Here is a 15,233-nt window from a genome sequence, read left to right as displayed (position 1 = left end):
ACTAGAAACAAACATTGATGTTTTGTTTTAATTTAATACTGTGAAGCTGCTTTGATACAACCTATGTTGTGAAAAGCGCTATATAAATAAACTTGACTTGACTTGACTTGAGAATTTACGATTAGCATTAGCCAACACTTTTGCTTTGATGTCAGGCGCTCTGGCTCCCGGCAAACATGTGACTATGGTGGCTGATGTCTCTATTTTCACGTTCCGTGTAATAGAATCGCCAATAACTAGGGCACTTTTAACCCACTGGGGGCGGCGATCACGCCGGCGTGATCAGCTCGCTTTTTTTCTTATCAGTGCAAAAGACACTCAAAATACTCTGTTGATTTTGATCTTACATATAAGTGTTACACATCATTCGATCCTGTTAAGTGTCTATTTTTTTCTGTATACTCACAATAAAAACAAAGTGTTGTGCTTCTTGCCAAATAAAGAAAAATAAACATGATGCAAGTTCTTCCTTCTCTCTGTCAGTGAAGTCCATTCTGAAACATGTCCGAAAATGAACTGTAACTCAGCGAACACTCAGTCACACAGGCATTCAGGCACACAGGCATAAAGCTTGAATTCTCTTCTTTTAAATGAAGTAATTTATATATAAAAACAAATATTCTCAGTTTATGTAATCTGTATGAAAAAAGAGAGATGTCAGTTGTTCTCATTTCAGCTCATTAACTGTTAATGTGAACACGCCCACGGGGAGTGCGCACTATTCAAACGCAAATGATCTGAGGCAATCCATGCAAACGTGTCAACGCCTACATCAGCTCAATAAAACACATCAAGTTTAATCAGACTCATGCACTTTAGGTCGTCTTGCGATGCTGTGAGGAATAATACTATCGTAATAATAATCCTAGGAAATTTACCTCAGAAGTGCTGGTTAGTTTCACTTCGAGGAGCAACAGATCCAGCTGAGGACTGTGAATAGTAAGTTCTTTATTCTTAAGTGCTTTGTTCTAATCACAATATGCAATAGTGTCTGTAAACCTAAAAAAGACTGTTTAAATATGAATCGCGTGTCTGTGTGTGAATGAATGAATGGCACAGATGTGCGCTGTTGTTTACTACAGAACAGCTTGCATCTGTGCCGTATAAGCAACGTATTAAACTGCAAATTAACATTTATATGCTAATATAAAAACGATATGTTACAGACGAAATATGAATGTTTAGACAAGATTTTGTTGATTAGTTTTGGATATATTATAAAGTTTTTACTGTAAAAAAGACTAATGTAACATCAAATAAGTTTTTGTTCACCAATTTCTGCTCATATGTTAAATATATAGTATGTGAAGTTTGTCAAAAATAAAGTAGGTATATTGAATTATCAACTAAGATGTTTATAAGGGATTGCATGGACTGGCTCCTCCATACATCTCTGATCTCCTTTCATCCCACCATAATGCTTTTAGAAAACTTAGGTCAACCAGTAGTCTACAGCTGACTGTTCCATGGACACGTTTAAAATTGAAAGGAGATCGTGCCTTTTCAGTGGCCGCTCCACAGCTTTGGAACAATCTGCCATTTTACATAAAGACTGCACCAACATATATTGATTTTAAATCTCTGCTTAGAACCCACTTATTTACTGTTGCTTATGGTCATGAGTGGGCCTTGTGGTATAAATTGCGGTTTATTGTTTATTTGTGTGTTTTATGTTTACTCATTAGGATACCTGTTTGCACTTTGTACAGCACTTTGGCCAACAGCTGTTGTTTTTAAATGTGCTCTATAAATAAATATGACTGACTAAAGACTAGTAGTGTCAGCAGCAGAATTTTTAAACATTAAGAATGTGTCAGAAGAAAGCATACATAACCTGCTAATGCAGTCCCTGAATGAAGAAGCATCTCAGATGGGATAGATTATGCCACTAAGCATCTTACAATGGAACACCAAAAGTAATTTGCTAATGGACAAGAATTAAAGAAGTACATAAATGATGAAATTAATAAACCTGAAATAATATGTCTACAAGAAACATGGTTACAGCCAACATATGATTTCATAATTAAAGGGTATAATGTTATTAGAAAAGTTTACTGCACAGTAGATGTTAGAATAAGGCAAGACAAGCTAACAAAAAAAAAATTACAAAAAAAAAAAATTGGTGAAAAATGGTGTTTTGATAAAGCAAACTGGGAGCTATTTAAATCATTATGTTATACAAATAATAATACTAACAATGAAAGCTTGGATATAGATAAACATGCAGAGAGTCTAGTAGCAGAAATATATAATGCAGAAAAAAATAGTATCCAAAGGAGCACAAGCAGAAAGAAAGGAAAATTTGTACCTTGGTGGTCTGAAGAATGTACTAAGGCAATTAAAATAAAAAACCAAGCATTCAAAACATTAAAGAAGAGTCTCAAATTAAAAAATGTACTGGAACACCAGAGACTAAAAGCAAGTTGTAGGAGAACAATTAAAACAGTGAAAAGAGAATACTGGAGGACATATTGCACAACGATTGGACAAGAGACTAGTTTAAGTGAAGTATGGAACATGTTAAAGAAAATGGGTGATAAGGGAAAATATACAAACATCCCAGTGATGGTAGAAAATGGTTTAGAACATTGTAACATCTGGACCAATCAGACACACACAAATGATCCATTATATTTAATGAATAATCCAGCAAACTCACTCTCCCAACAAAGTTTTATGAAACTTCCCCCAAAACTAACATCTCAAATGAAGCTAACACACAGGCAGAACCCAGTGTCCTGTTACAGGACACATTGAGACTGATAAGAGTTTTACGACCCCAAAAGGAATTTCCAGAGAGCTGTGACTCTCACTTAATTCTTGCTGAGAGGGAGAAATAAACCCTTTTAATCCTATATATTCTATATATAACCACTTGAGAAATGTATAAACATGTATCTATTTTCCCATCTCATGATTTTCCTTTTATGTGGTTTGGCCTATGTATTCTTGTAAACTCTATTGGGGTTAATGTTTCAGACTTTGCATACTATGGTTTACCAAAATCATATGTGTGGCATGTTTGGTCTTTATAAACTCCAATCTTCGTCCCCTATTTGTTAATTTACATTACATTTTGTTAACTTTGTGACGCATTAGTATTATAAGAATCTTGAAGATTCTTTTCTTAAACACCCAATGAAATTACATATTCAAATGCCCTGCTAGAACACAATGGGTCATAAAATTTCCCTCCAAAGGGAAATCTTCTTATTGCCTCACACACCTCCGGAGGGTGTGACATCTTCACGCTTTAAAAATCACTGATCACAAGATCAACACTCTCTCTAAGCTGGGACCGAGATGGGTCTTGTGCATGTTGCCCACTTGGGTCCCACCTAGTACCAATTGCAATCCTACTTGAAATCCATCTGGGCAATTAACATGGGGCCATTATGGAACCCGCAGACAATCCCATACAGAGCCCATTTTTCAGCCCATTTCAAACCCACATGGGCCCCACATACAAATGTCGACTGGGTACTCTCTTCTGGAATCCTGATGTGAAGATGATGCTGAACTAGAAGTTTCTAAGGACCCCCAAGCTTGTGCCAGGCTGCGGCCTTGTCTTTCCATTCACCAAAGATCCTCTGACTACCATTGGTTCTCTCTCATCAGACGCCTCTACCACCTCAAATGGTCAGCACTCTCCAGCTGGTGTTTAGCTTGGAACCTAGACCCACATAACTGTGAAGTACCGATGGTACTTACATTTCTCCAAGAGCTGTTGGATGCGGGCCGCTCCCCCTCCACGCTCAAAGTGTATGTGGCAGCCATAGCGGCTTTACACTCGCCAGTGGCTGGCTCCTCCCTGGGTAAAAGTGACCTGATCGTTCGCTTCCTAAAAGGGGCCAGAAGGCTTAACCCGCCTCGGCCACCTTCGGTGCCGGCTTGGGACCTATCCATGGTCCTGCGGGGCCATAAGGGACCTCCCTTCGAGCCACTCCAGTCGGCTGATCTAAAGCCCCTCTCTCTTAACCCCCTGGGGTCGGCGGTATCGCCGGCGATACCAGCTCGCTTTTTTTATCAGTGTAAAAGAGACTCATAAATACTCTGTTGACTTTGATTTTCCATAGGAGTTTCATACATCAATCGATTCTGTTAAGTGTGTATTATTTTTGTGTATACTCACAATAAAAACAAAGTGTTGTGCTTTTTGCCAGATAAAGAAAAATAAACACGAAGCGAGTTCTGCCTTCTCTCTGTCAGTGTAGTCCATTCTGAAACGCGTCCGAAAATGAACAATAACTCAGCGAATACTCAGTCAAACAGACATACAGACACACAGGCATGAAGCTTGAATTATCTTCTTTTAAATGAAGTAATTTATATAAAAAACAAATATTCTCAGTTCATGTAATCTGTAAGAAAAGAGCGAGATGTCACTCGTTCTCATCTCATCTAATTATTTTTAATGTGACTCCGCCCACGGAGAGCGCGTGCTATTCAAATGCAAATGACTGAGGCAATCCTGCAAACCTGTGAACGCCCCCATATCAGCTCGAGAAAACACAAGTTTAATCACATCATTGTAGCGTACTTGTTTACACCGTCTCGCAGCGCTGTGAGGAATAATAATAATGGAAAATGTACCTCAGAAGTGCGGGTATTTCGAGGAGCAAGGATCCGACTGAGCTGAGGAATACTGTAGTAAGTTTTTTTTCCTTCTCAAGTGAATCGCGTTTCTGTGAATGAATGAACGGCAGAGATGCGCTGTTTACCACAGCTCGCAAAAAGACAGTTTAAATTTTAAACGCGTTTCTGTATGTGAATGAATGATGATGTTTTAGCAAACTGTATTGCTATACTGAGATGAGTAAAAATCGACTGAAATATGTTGAAACAAAATGTAGGCTATTTGTATAAGCAACGTATTAAACTGCAAATTAACATTTATATGCCCTAATATTTCAGAAAAACAACGTTACACTCAGGCGAAATATGAAAGACAACATTTTGTTGACTAGATTTGGGTACAGTTTTTACTGTAGAATATACTGCCACATCAAATAAGCTTTTGTTTAGCAATTTCTGCTCATATGTTATATATATATATATATATATATATATATATATATATATATACTGTATATGTACATATATATATATATATATATATATATATATATATATATCCGCCGGCTGGGACGGCTTTTTAGGCTCATATATATATATATATATATATATATATATATATATATCACATACTATTTTTGTCAAAAATAAAGTCATCAACTAAGATGTTAGCTGTTCCAGTTTTGGCTATATTCAAACTAATGAATACATATGATAAAATGTAGGCCTATAATCATTTTTTTACAAAGAAAGAGTAAAGAGTTTACACTTGAAATATTGTTGAAATTGTAATTATTGTTGTAATTGTAACCTTTTTAATAAAATAGCAAAACATATTTACAAGATAGATGTAAGCAAAATCTTAAATGGTCAATATAAGTCTTCTTCTAAATATATCTTTTGTCCTTGCATTCATTCTTGTGGCTCAGTCAGTGTCACACCTGAATGAATGGCTCATTATGCAGAGTCATTACGCATACGGGGTGGGACATTGTATTCTCAGGTATAAACCACTCCTCGCTCACGCCCCCCTCGCATATTGGCTTTCCAAGCAAAACCTGTCTTATAAAACAATACATTGATTTAAATTGTGTGTGAACGATTAGGCAGGATGATTTTCACATCATTTTGAAGCCAGAACTCGAAGCGACAACATTCATTAGTCAAAAGTCTTATTGACATATATTTAGAATGAGTTTTGTGGTCTTATTTCAGCAACTTTCATTTTTATTTTTTTCAATAACCACACATAAACATTATTCTCTTAAAAATTCAAACATATACATGCATGTTGCTTGCATATTATGGTAGCCCTGTTTGTGCTATATAGAGTGAATTTACACCTTTGCCATTAACATGTTTATAAATAACTGAAAAAAGCACAAATGTCAGAGCATGTCAGAGGGTTAAAACCGCTCTGGTGTTAGCACTAGCGTCAGTTAAAAGAGTTGGGGACTTACAAGCTCTCTCTACGAGCACCTCCTGTCTTGAGTTTGGGCCCAATGACTCCAAGGTCGTCCTTAAACCAAGACACAGATATGTACCTAAGGTGTTCTCAACCCCGTTCAGAGCACAGGTTATTTCCCTATCGGCTCTTCCACCTTCAGAAGATGATAGTGACGCATACATGCTCTGCCCCATTAGGGCTTTGAGAATTTATCTGGAGCGTTCTGCCTCATTCAGACAGTCAGAACAGCTCTTTGTCTGTTTCGGGGGCCGCACCAGAGGGTTTCCGGTCACGAAACTCAGACTATCTAGATGGATAGTAGACGCAATCTCTCTGGCCTACGCTTCTATGGGCCTTCCGTGCCCCTTAGGTGTAAGAGCCCACTCCACAAGAGGTATGGCTTCCTCTTGGGCATGGTCCAGTGGAGTCCCCGTGGAGTCCCCATAGAGGACATTTGTGTGGCGGCCAGCTGGTCTGCTCCGTCCACATTTGCAAAATTCTATAACTTAGAGGTTCCTGCTTTACAGACATGAGTCCTCTCCATCTAGGACCCTGGCTCTTGTGACCCAGACCTATATACATCTGAGGCTCCCCCTGTGGTGGCCCTCTGCACTTCGCTATATGCAGTGTATATCATCTTAAAGCCCGACACTTCTGGTCTTAATGATTCAGACTACTCTGTTCCCGGGGCTCCCCGGACGTCTCCAGAGCAGTCACCGGCGAATAGCACGGCATTTTAAAATGGATTCGCAACGCAACGATTTGCAACGCAATACGAGAGAACCTTTCTTGTTCGTACTCTGTTACTTACGTAACCTCGGTTCCCTTAGAGATAAGGGAACGAGTATTGCGTTGCCAGCCGTGCTATTTCGCTCATATCAGGTGCTTTGCTTCAGTCGATTTAACCTGTCCTATGGCGAATTTTCTCTGAATTTATACCCTTCAGCCATGCCCATTTTGGCGCGCTCGAGGCTAGCAAGGCGGCAAGCGCTCTGATTGGACCGCGCGTCCTTGCTGATTCGCCATAGGTTTGTGCAGTTACCGCAGCACAGCCAATCAGCACGCTTCAGCCAGCTATGATGTGCTCGCTGTGCAGCTGTGAGCACATCATAGCTGGTGTGAAAATATATTGAAAATAAAGGCTTCAATATTCTCGAGAAAAGGAGCTTTCCCATAGAGTTTGCAACACAATACTCGAGGTAAGTAACCGAGTAAGTAACCGTATTGGTAAGTAACCAATACGTAAGTAACCGAGTACGTTAACATGATCCCCAGTTGATGTGTAACACCATGGGTGCTTCTCAATTCTTATTTGTGCATCCTCGTTTCCTTTCCTCGCTTCCTTTCCTCGCGTCTCAGCTCCTCACCCTGTAGGATGCGAGGGAAGGACGCAAGGAAAGAAAAGGAGGACGGAGGAATCGAATGAAAGCTTTTTTTATACATTGGAATACTTGATCACTCGAGCGTCACTTCACCGCGTCATCAGCAGCGCTCAAAGGATCTGCCCTTATGTTGTTGAAGCTTGTTTATTTTAGAAATTCATAATAAATAATAATAAAGCAAGATACCCTGTTGAAATATGTGTGATGTGTGGTTCATATAAACTGCAAAGGAAAAGTATAAATTAAAATGATTGTGACCGGGGGAGGAGAATTTATCATTTATACGTGCATCACGTTTAGTCGATAAAACACTTCCGCATAGGATACACCTGTGTATCTTCACTCATGACTCCTGAGGAAGCTTCCTCACTCCTCGATCCTCGACTCCATGCGGTGCAATTAGAGAATTGAGATGTCCTTAAAGATGGCTGAGCTCGATCGGTTTCCAGGTCATAGGATGGAGGACGGAGGAGCGAGGAGACGATGAGGGATATTGAGAAGCACCCTCTATCATTTTGTCAAACGCTCTACGGGGTATGTGTGTGTGCGCGCTTGAGAGCGTCAGGATTTCTGTTGCTGCGCGTTTTGCAGTGGTGGCGGGCATTACGATCACAGACATGTTGTCGAAAATGAGTGCTGGCTATCAGAGGTGTTTATTATCAGTCAGAATCACTCACTCCTTAGAACACAAAAGTATTTTCTTAACAACGGGCGTATAAATAGGAGACTCATTGCAGTTGCACAGCTCATTGATGTAGTGGCACTGAGATCGGGCGAGATGAGTGAGCAGTTTGCACACTCTAGTGGCTATATGTCATTCATTGATTAAGTGTTCATGCTGTGGTGAGGACAGACAGTCGGTTGCAGGCTGCGAAGTTCAGGAGTGACATGGGATTCACTCCAAATTGTGTTGTTGACATAACCATTGCATGGGACAGATATGAAATGCCAAGTACTAATGATATAGAATATGAGATATAAGTAGATATAATAGAATATGAGCTCAAATATTGAGTTCTTTTCCGAATATTGTCAAATAATGACTTGTAAATCTAATGTTCGCGATAAATTTCTATTCTCTTGGTGGTGACTGCTATACAGCATCTGCATTAAGCACCATCACTAAATTTTGGGAACTCTGGGTCCAGAACCGGGATGGGCATTCACGTTTAAATTAACCTTTGCTTAATCTACGAAACATCAAACATGCCATATTTGTTTAAGAAAGGTGTTTTACAATCTTGCATTCAGCGCAGGAGTAAAATACTAGCATACATCAGCAGACATATGTGTTAAAATACAGCAGCAGCAAGCCTTTTACATAAGGTTACTGCGACTAAGCATAGTGGACATGAGAAAATGTTCATGAGAAAACATAGCATTTAACTGGGGCTTATTACTTTATTTACCAAGTTCCAACAACACTTTTCAAGGCTGATGTTTTCATTTACTCGTGCGTGTTCTGGCTCGGTCAGCTAAATACATGTTAGTCATACTCCATTATTCATCCATTGTCCAATTGACTCCACATTTACAAATAGTAGTATAGAGGGTTTGACAATGACGCTTCAATTTCAACGCTTCAATCAAACGATCCTAAATCATCATAATATTTGCTCAGGTGGTCGTGGAGGGGTTTCTTTTCTCATCTCTATTAGCCTGTAACGTGTTACCATTTGTTAAAGCCACACATAATGCGCATTCTAATTGGATATGTCTGAGCTTTCAGCTCAGGCACACATAGTCATAAGCCACTAAGCCATTTGGCGTGGTAGCCCAGGCACAGTCACAGGCCAATAGAGTAAGCCATTTGGCAAAGCAGGTCCAGGCACACATAGTCTAATAGGCCACTAGAGCCAAGCCTTGGGGCCCAAACTACTTAGTTTAGTGGCACGCATACACTGGTATGTAGGCACATATGTAGAACACCACACTGGAAGGTCAATAGGGACATCCCTTGAAAAAAAAAATACAAAAAAAGTAGGAGTACACTAGTACACTTAGGGGTACACTACGAGATGCTTCACGCGCCTTATATGCACCTCATGGCAGCCCACATGTATACTGGCTAGATCTGCTTGGGGGATCTTGCATATGCAGATCTAGTCCACCACGACCAAGCATATGACCCATTTCTCATACTCAGCTAAAGGGCCAGGCACACATAGATAGCATACACACTTTCCTATGGCTCTTTGGAGCAGCAGCAGTACATGTGTTTTGGTGGTAGATCTGCTGGGGGTGGGGGATTTTCTGATGTACAGTACACTTCGCTTGTATTGTATTGTCAAATATCATGTCACCTGCTCTGTTGAGGGGTAATTCATGTACGCTATATTTTAAAGCAGCAGCATGTCTTACTTGCTCACAGCAGCGAGGCGTGTATGTATTGGCAGTGCAAGTCCCGTAATTGTTCTGCCGCAGCAACAGCAATAAAAGCAGCAGCAGCGTAGCAGATCTATTCCGCCAAGACCAAGCATACAACATTGTCATACCCATTACCATGCCAATCACTCTGAGAGTTGTCATGACAGAACATTATTTTGTGTATTTGGTTAAATGCAATGTGTTTACGTGGTTTTAGGTAAAAAAAAAAAGTCATTATTTTAGACATACCTGTACTGTACATTATTATTGCTCCTCTATGCCCCGCCTTTCTGAAACACATGATCCAGTGCATTGTGAATAGCCCGGAAATGTCACGCCCCTTACCATATTTGGAACGTCAGCTCCCAAAGCAATAATGCCAGGTACTACCTTATCAATTTGAGTGCAAATCTGTTCCGGAAAATGCAGATGACGAGCTGATCGATCAACTATGCCAGCGTGACTGGACCAGAATGTATCAGATTGGAAAGGATTTATTTCATTGGGGACATAATTACTGATTATAATGACTTCCTGTCTTTTTACGCATCGTGCTACTGGGGGTGAGAACACTATGTAAACATAAAACCATGTCTGCATTTGTGATCGTAGAAATGGCAAACCAACGCTACTCTATACTGCTCAAAACTCGTGTTTGAATAGTCAGTAGCAAATTCTTAAAATATGAAAACATACTTACAGGCTGTGTCTGTGATTCAGAAGCACCAGCCTGTACTTGCAAAGATGGAATTGCCCCACTTTTTTAGAATCAGCCTTTGTGCACAGCTGGTCTTGTACTCTCCCAGGTTCTGTAAACAGTCCTCCGAAAAGTGCACAGCACATAGTCGAATATTTTGGTTGTACTGTTCTGGAACAGTGTTGTAAATAAAGATTAACCACGGTTTTCTAATTGTATCTTCTTTTGGAAGGCCAAACAAAGTAGTTTGACTTTTGCAATGAAAAACACAGCGTCTCAACGACACGGTGACGCCAGCGGCAACAATAATACAGCGAGAATAAAAGTTACGTCTTCTTCCTTTGCATACACATTTGGGCGGTGTTGTGAACCTCTGCCCCCACATGCTGACGTAGATTTGAGGGGGCATGTTTGAATTAAGCGTTTTAGGAAGGCGTGGCTGAGCCTTAACTTTTACAAAAAATATATCTTTGGGTTTGAGACTTTGAGCTTTGTAACTCTGCAGATCTTATACAGGCACAAACAGCTACATAACACACTAAAGAAAAAGGAAAACAAGAAATCGCATCATATGAGCCTGTTAAGCTATTAAAATTCAGAGACTATACGTTATTGGGCATTATGATTTCCCACTAAAAGCGTAAACACGGTTTCTGTTCTTTCTTTCTTTCTTTTTTCTTTCTTTCTGAGTCCCAAACTCCTTTTGCATTCTTTTACTCTCACGTAATTTCATAAACTAGCTCACTGTTGCTCTTCTGTTAACCAGGACATATCCTCATCTGTTCATTAGCTGTCTGTTACAAATTTCACTGGATCTCACACTTAGTATATCATGTACATATACTATCAGAGGGACCAGAGAGAAGAGAAGTGTGGGAGGGACCGAGAGGCCAGTGAAAGTAGAGCAGCGCTGCCTGGCAGAAAGAAGAACCAGGCCTGCTAAAAATACAGTATCTCCAAGGAGGACAGAAATACACATTGGGTGTGTGCCGTCAAAAGAGAGAGAGAGAGAAAGAATATAAGGGTAACGTATAAAACAGGCCAAGCTGATATGTAGGATTATTCTTTATGTACAGTGCACATATGCCTATGGGTTACATGACTTTGATCTTTTTCTGTGGATGCCTAAATGAAAAATGAAAACTCCCAACCTTAGCCTTATAGGACTTAGTGGGCGCACTGTTGATAAAACCCCATGTCGCATGACCCAGAAACATTGTGTTGCTCTTTCCCCGTTCTCTGATAGACATCTGTTAAATATATTCTCCAGTAGTAGAGCCAGCCCTCAGACACAAACCCCAGCATTCAATGCATGGGTTCATATTCTCTGCTTCTTAGAGAGAAAAACATTGTATACAATAAAGCAGAAAACTGACCTTCAGCCTACACACAGCATCTGATCAAGCATGTGCACATGCACCAAGGCAATGGTTCTTAATTCTGATCATGGTGCCCCTCCTATCTGCACATTTTCTATGCCTATCTTATTTTAACAGTGGTGGGGCACCTGGACCGGAACTAAGAACCACTACACTTAAGTCTACGTGCACAGAAAAACACACACTACTGTTCAACAGACAAAGAGGTAAGCTTGAAAGACAAACATAATTAACCCTCAACCAAGGGTGGGACTTATATGATTTATCAACTAATGGAAAACATGGTCCAGAATCTTGTTTTTTAGTAAAATTTGTTGATTCTAGTGGCACTGAAATACATTTACTATTAATACATTTACAATTGCTTAATGCAACTTCTGTAGCATTAAAGCTTTTATTTTCAGTTCACACATTCCCTGGGAATCTCTTGACCTTCATGTTGTTAGCGCTAGCTACAAGATTGCCTGTTTAAACAAAATATCCTTTAATTCTAAATTTGAGATCCAAACAATTCTCTAATAACTCCAGTTAGCTTATATAGACATTGAAACAAGATTGTGCAAATCTGTGAATACATGTAAATTAATGCATGAATAAATAGTGCATGTTTAAAAAAAAATGCAATACATTTCTCATTTATATACAGTACAAATTGTGTTTTACATATATTTATTAATTTATATCTTATATAAAATTAACATATTTATACATACAAATAAATTTAAATAATAACATTAAAATTACAGTTAATAATAATATTAATATTTGTTTGTTTGTTTGTTTGTTTACAACTTTAATTTCTGTTATATATATTTATTTTTTTTGCATGTGTGTGTGCGCTTGCTTTTGCTTTTGAGTCAAAGTAACATTAAACAGAAGCAACATTACTGTGCTGAATAACAACCATGTATTCATGTATGTATGTATTTATGTGTGTATTTAAAATGCATGCCTAATTTATGATACAACCGAGGGTTTATTTATCTATCAATCAATAAATAAATAGTCTACTGGAATTTTATTAGGTTTTTTTTTTTTTTTTTTTTACAAATTTGATGTGCAAATAAGAGATTAATTTAGAATTTACATCTATTATGTTTATACATACATCACTGGGATCTCTGGGATCCAAAACATAACAGTCAATCTCAACAGAACAACAGGGTTAAGTATAGATAAACAAACAAGATCAGTTAAAATATTTGCCTATTGTTATCTATAACATATATACTTGTAATTTAATAGTTTGGATTTTTGGTTTGGAATTACACAAAAAAAATGTACTGTTTAAATACTTTTATGTTTCAGGGTCATGATGTTTACATCAATGAAAATGAGCATGTCTTACATGTTAATCCAGTATATATCTCTGTAAGTGTTCAATAATGTCTTACCTCTCTGCTCCTGAGCCCACACTTTGGGCAGCTCTGCCTGCAAGAAACAGATCAACAGTACGATACACAGACCCATGTCCACCTAACAATTCTTCTCTCACTCTCCACTCTCCTATGCTCTCACTCCTCCTTTCTCTCTTCCTGTCACCTCCCTCCTTTCTCTGAGCTGGGTTTTACATACTCTCCTTTTCCCTGGACGTATCACCATCCTTTTCTTTTTTCCCCTCCCTCTGTTCTTCCTTTCCTTCTGGCTTTTTCCCTCTTTCGGTGACATTAAATACAAAGCCAAATCTTCAAACTACATTCACAAAACCACTGACTCTTCTGGCAAAAAAAAAAAAATAATTACAAACCATTTCACCTGTTCTCCAAGTTAAACAAATCTTTCAGATCATACACACATCAGGCAATATATAAATACTACAAAGCATTCAATAAACACTACAGTACATCAAAAAAAAAAAAAAAAAAAAAAAAAAACAGCATCCAGAGCATGTAGTCACAGAAAAAAAGTGCATGCTAATAAATTGAACTGTAAGGGCTAGAAATTTTCCTCTGATTCCTCGGCTCACAACACGTCGACTGCACCCTATGGCATAATTTTCCGTCTTGAAATTTTTTTAAACTCCTCCTAGACGGTTTATTCTGAGGACACACAAAAAGCAGTGGAACTGTGCCACTAAGTGGTGCCAAAATTAAACAAAACATGAAATTGCCATTAACTACAATACTGTCACACTCACAGAAGGGAACAGACAGATGGTAAGGTGAAATGGTTTATTCAAGTAAAGGCAGAGTGATGGGACAACAGCGGGAACCAGATGATAGTGAAAGGATGGTGACTTAATGATAGGTGATGAAGACTTAGCTAACGATAACTGAAGTGGAAACTATGTGCAGGTGAAGGATGAACACGATGACTGGAGATCTGGATCGGGATGACGGACAGGAGACAGACGGAAGACAGGTGAATTGACACGACAATCTCAGGTGAGTGTTCAGGTAAGGAGTCTGACTGTTTACGTAGCAGTAACGTTGACGAGACCAGACACTGATGTGAGGGTGATGCAGGTTGATGTAGGTAGTGATGGCAGTCTGACACTGAAGCTTTGATACGTACTTCAAACCATTAACTACAATTCCATTTGAACCACTGCTCTGAAGGTTGCTTTTGTACGGAAAAAATCACGTGACATACGATGTCCAAAGCAGCAACTGCTTCATTCTCTGAATGAATCACCTGAGTGGTTTGCAGCGCCACCAGTTCCCCCTGAACAAATTTTCTCTAGGGGTAGGTGCGTGCACTAGATTTATTTCACTCGTCTTAAAGCCTCCTTTTCACTATCTAGCCAGGATAATTTAGATGCAGCCTTGGCACTTCACCAGGTGAGGTCGCTGTTACTGAAGCTTCGAGTAATACTAAGGCCACATTTACACATAGTCGGGTATTTAGAGAAACGAATACCCCCCCCCCCCATCATTTTCAAAAAAGTTGTCATTTACATCAACCCGCATAAATACGCTGTTGAGGATTGCCCCACTGAATGCCGGTTCTTTAATGTTCTTAACCACTTCAGTACTCTGATCAGGGAGTAGGAGTCATTGGAGGAAGTTTCTGCAATAAACAAATAAACAGAAGTAAATAACTAAATGTTAAACATACATGCCCACATACTGTTGTAATAAACAGTACATTACCAATTAGACAATTTCAACAGCTCTCTCAAAGTGTGTTTAGCAAAATAAGAAATAAGCAAACAGAATATAACTGTTACGAAAGGATAGAGGGGACAATAGCAAGTAAAACAGATCTTTATTAGAATATAAAGCACCAGTCTCAGAGTGAAAAGGGAAGCTGACAAAGTTCTCAGTAGTGTTGGAAGATCGCCGATGCAGTACTCAAGAGAGGTGTGTAGATCACAAGATCCTTCTCAGTGCGATGGTAATCTCTGATGATGATGAAGGCAAGGCAGCGCAGGCTTGCGTGGA

At 39.1% G+C, this 15,233-nt stretch overlaps 1 protein-coding gene across 1 annotated transcript in view; it reads right to left on the bottom strand.

The window, feature by feature from the left end:
- plxdc1 (plexin domain containing 1) overlaps positions 1 to 13,426 on the bottom strand; it is a 629,959-nt gene extending 616,533 nt beyond the window's left edge. Inside the window, exon 1 of the mRNA XM_079851089.1 lies at positions 13,245 to 13,426. Within this exon, the coding sequence (XP_079707215.1) occupies positions 13,245 to 13,320 (76 nt within the window). The 5' untranslated portion in view covers positions 13,321 to 13,426. The remainder of the gene's footprint in view (positions 1 to 13,244) is intronic.
- Between the last annotated feature and the right edge of the window lie 1,807 nt (positions 13,427 to 15,233).

This window comes from Squalius cephalus (assembly GCF_949319135.1).
Source record: "Squalius cephalus genome assembly, chromosome: 19".
NCBI classification, from domain to species: domain Eukaryota; kingdom Metazoa; phylum Chordata; class Actinopteri; order Cypriniformes; family Leuciscidae; genus Squalius; species Squalius cephalus.
The sequence above is the reverse complement of the archived record's forward strand: the minus strand, read 5'-3'. Positions and strand labels throughout refer to the sequence as shown.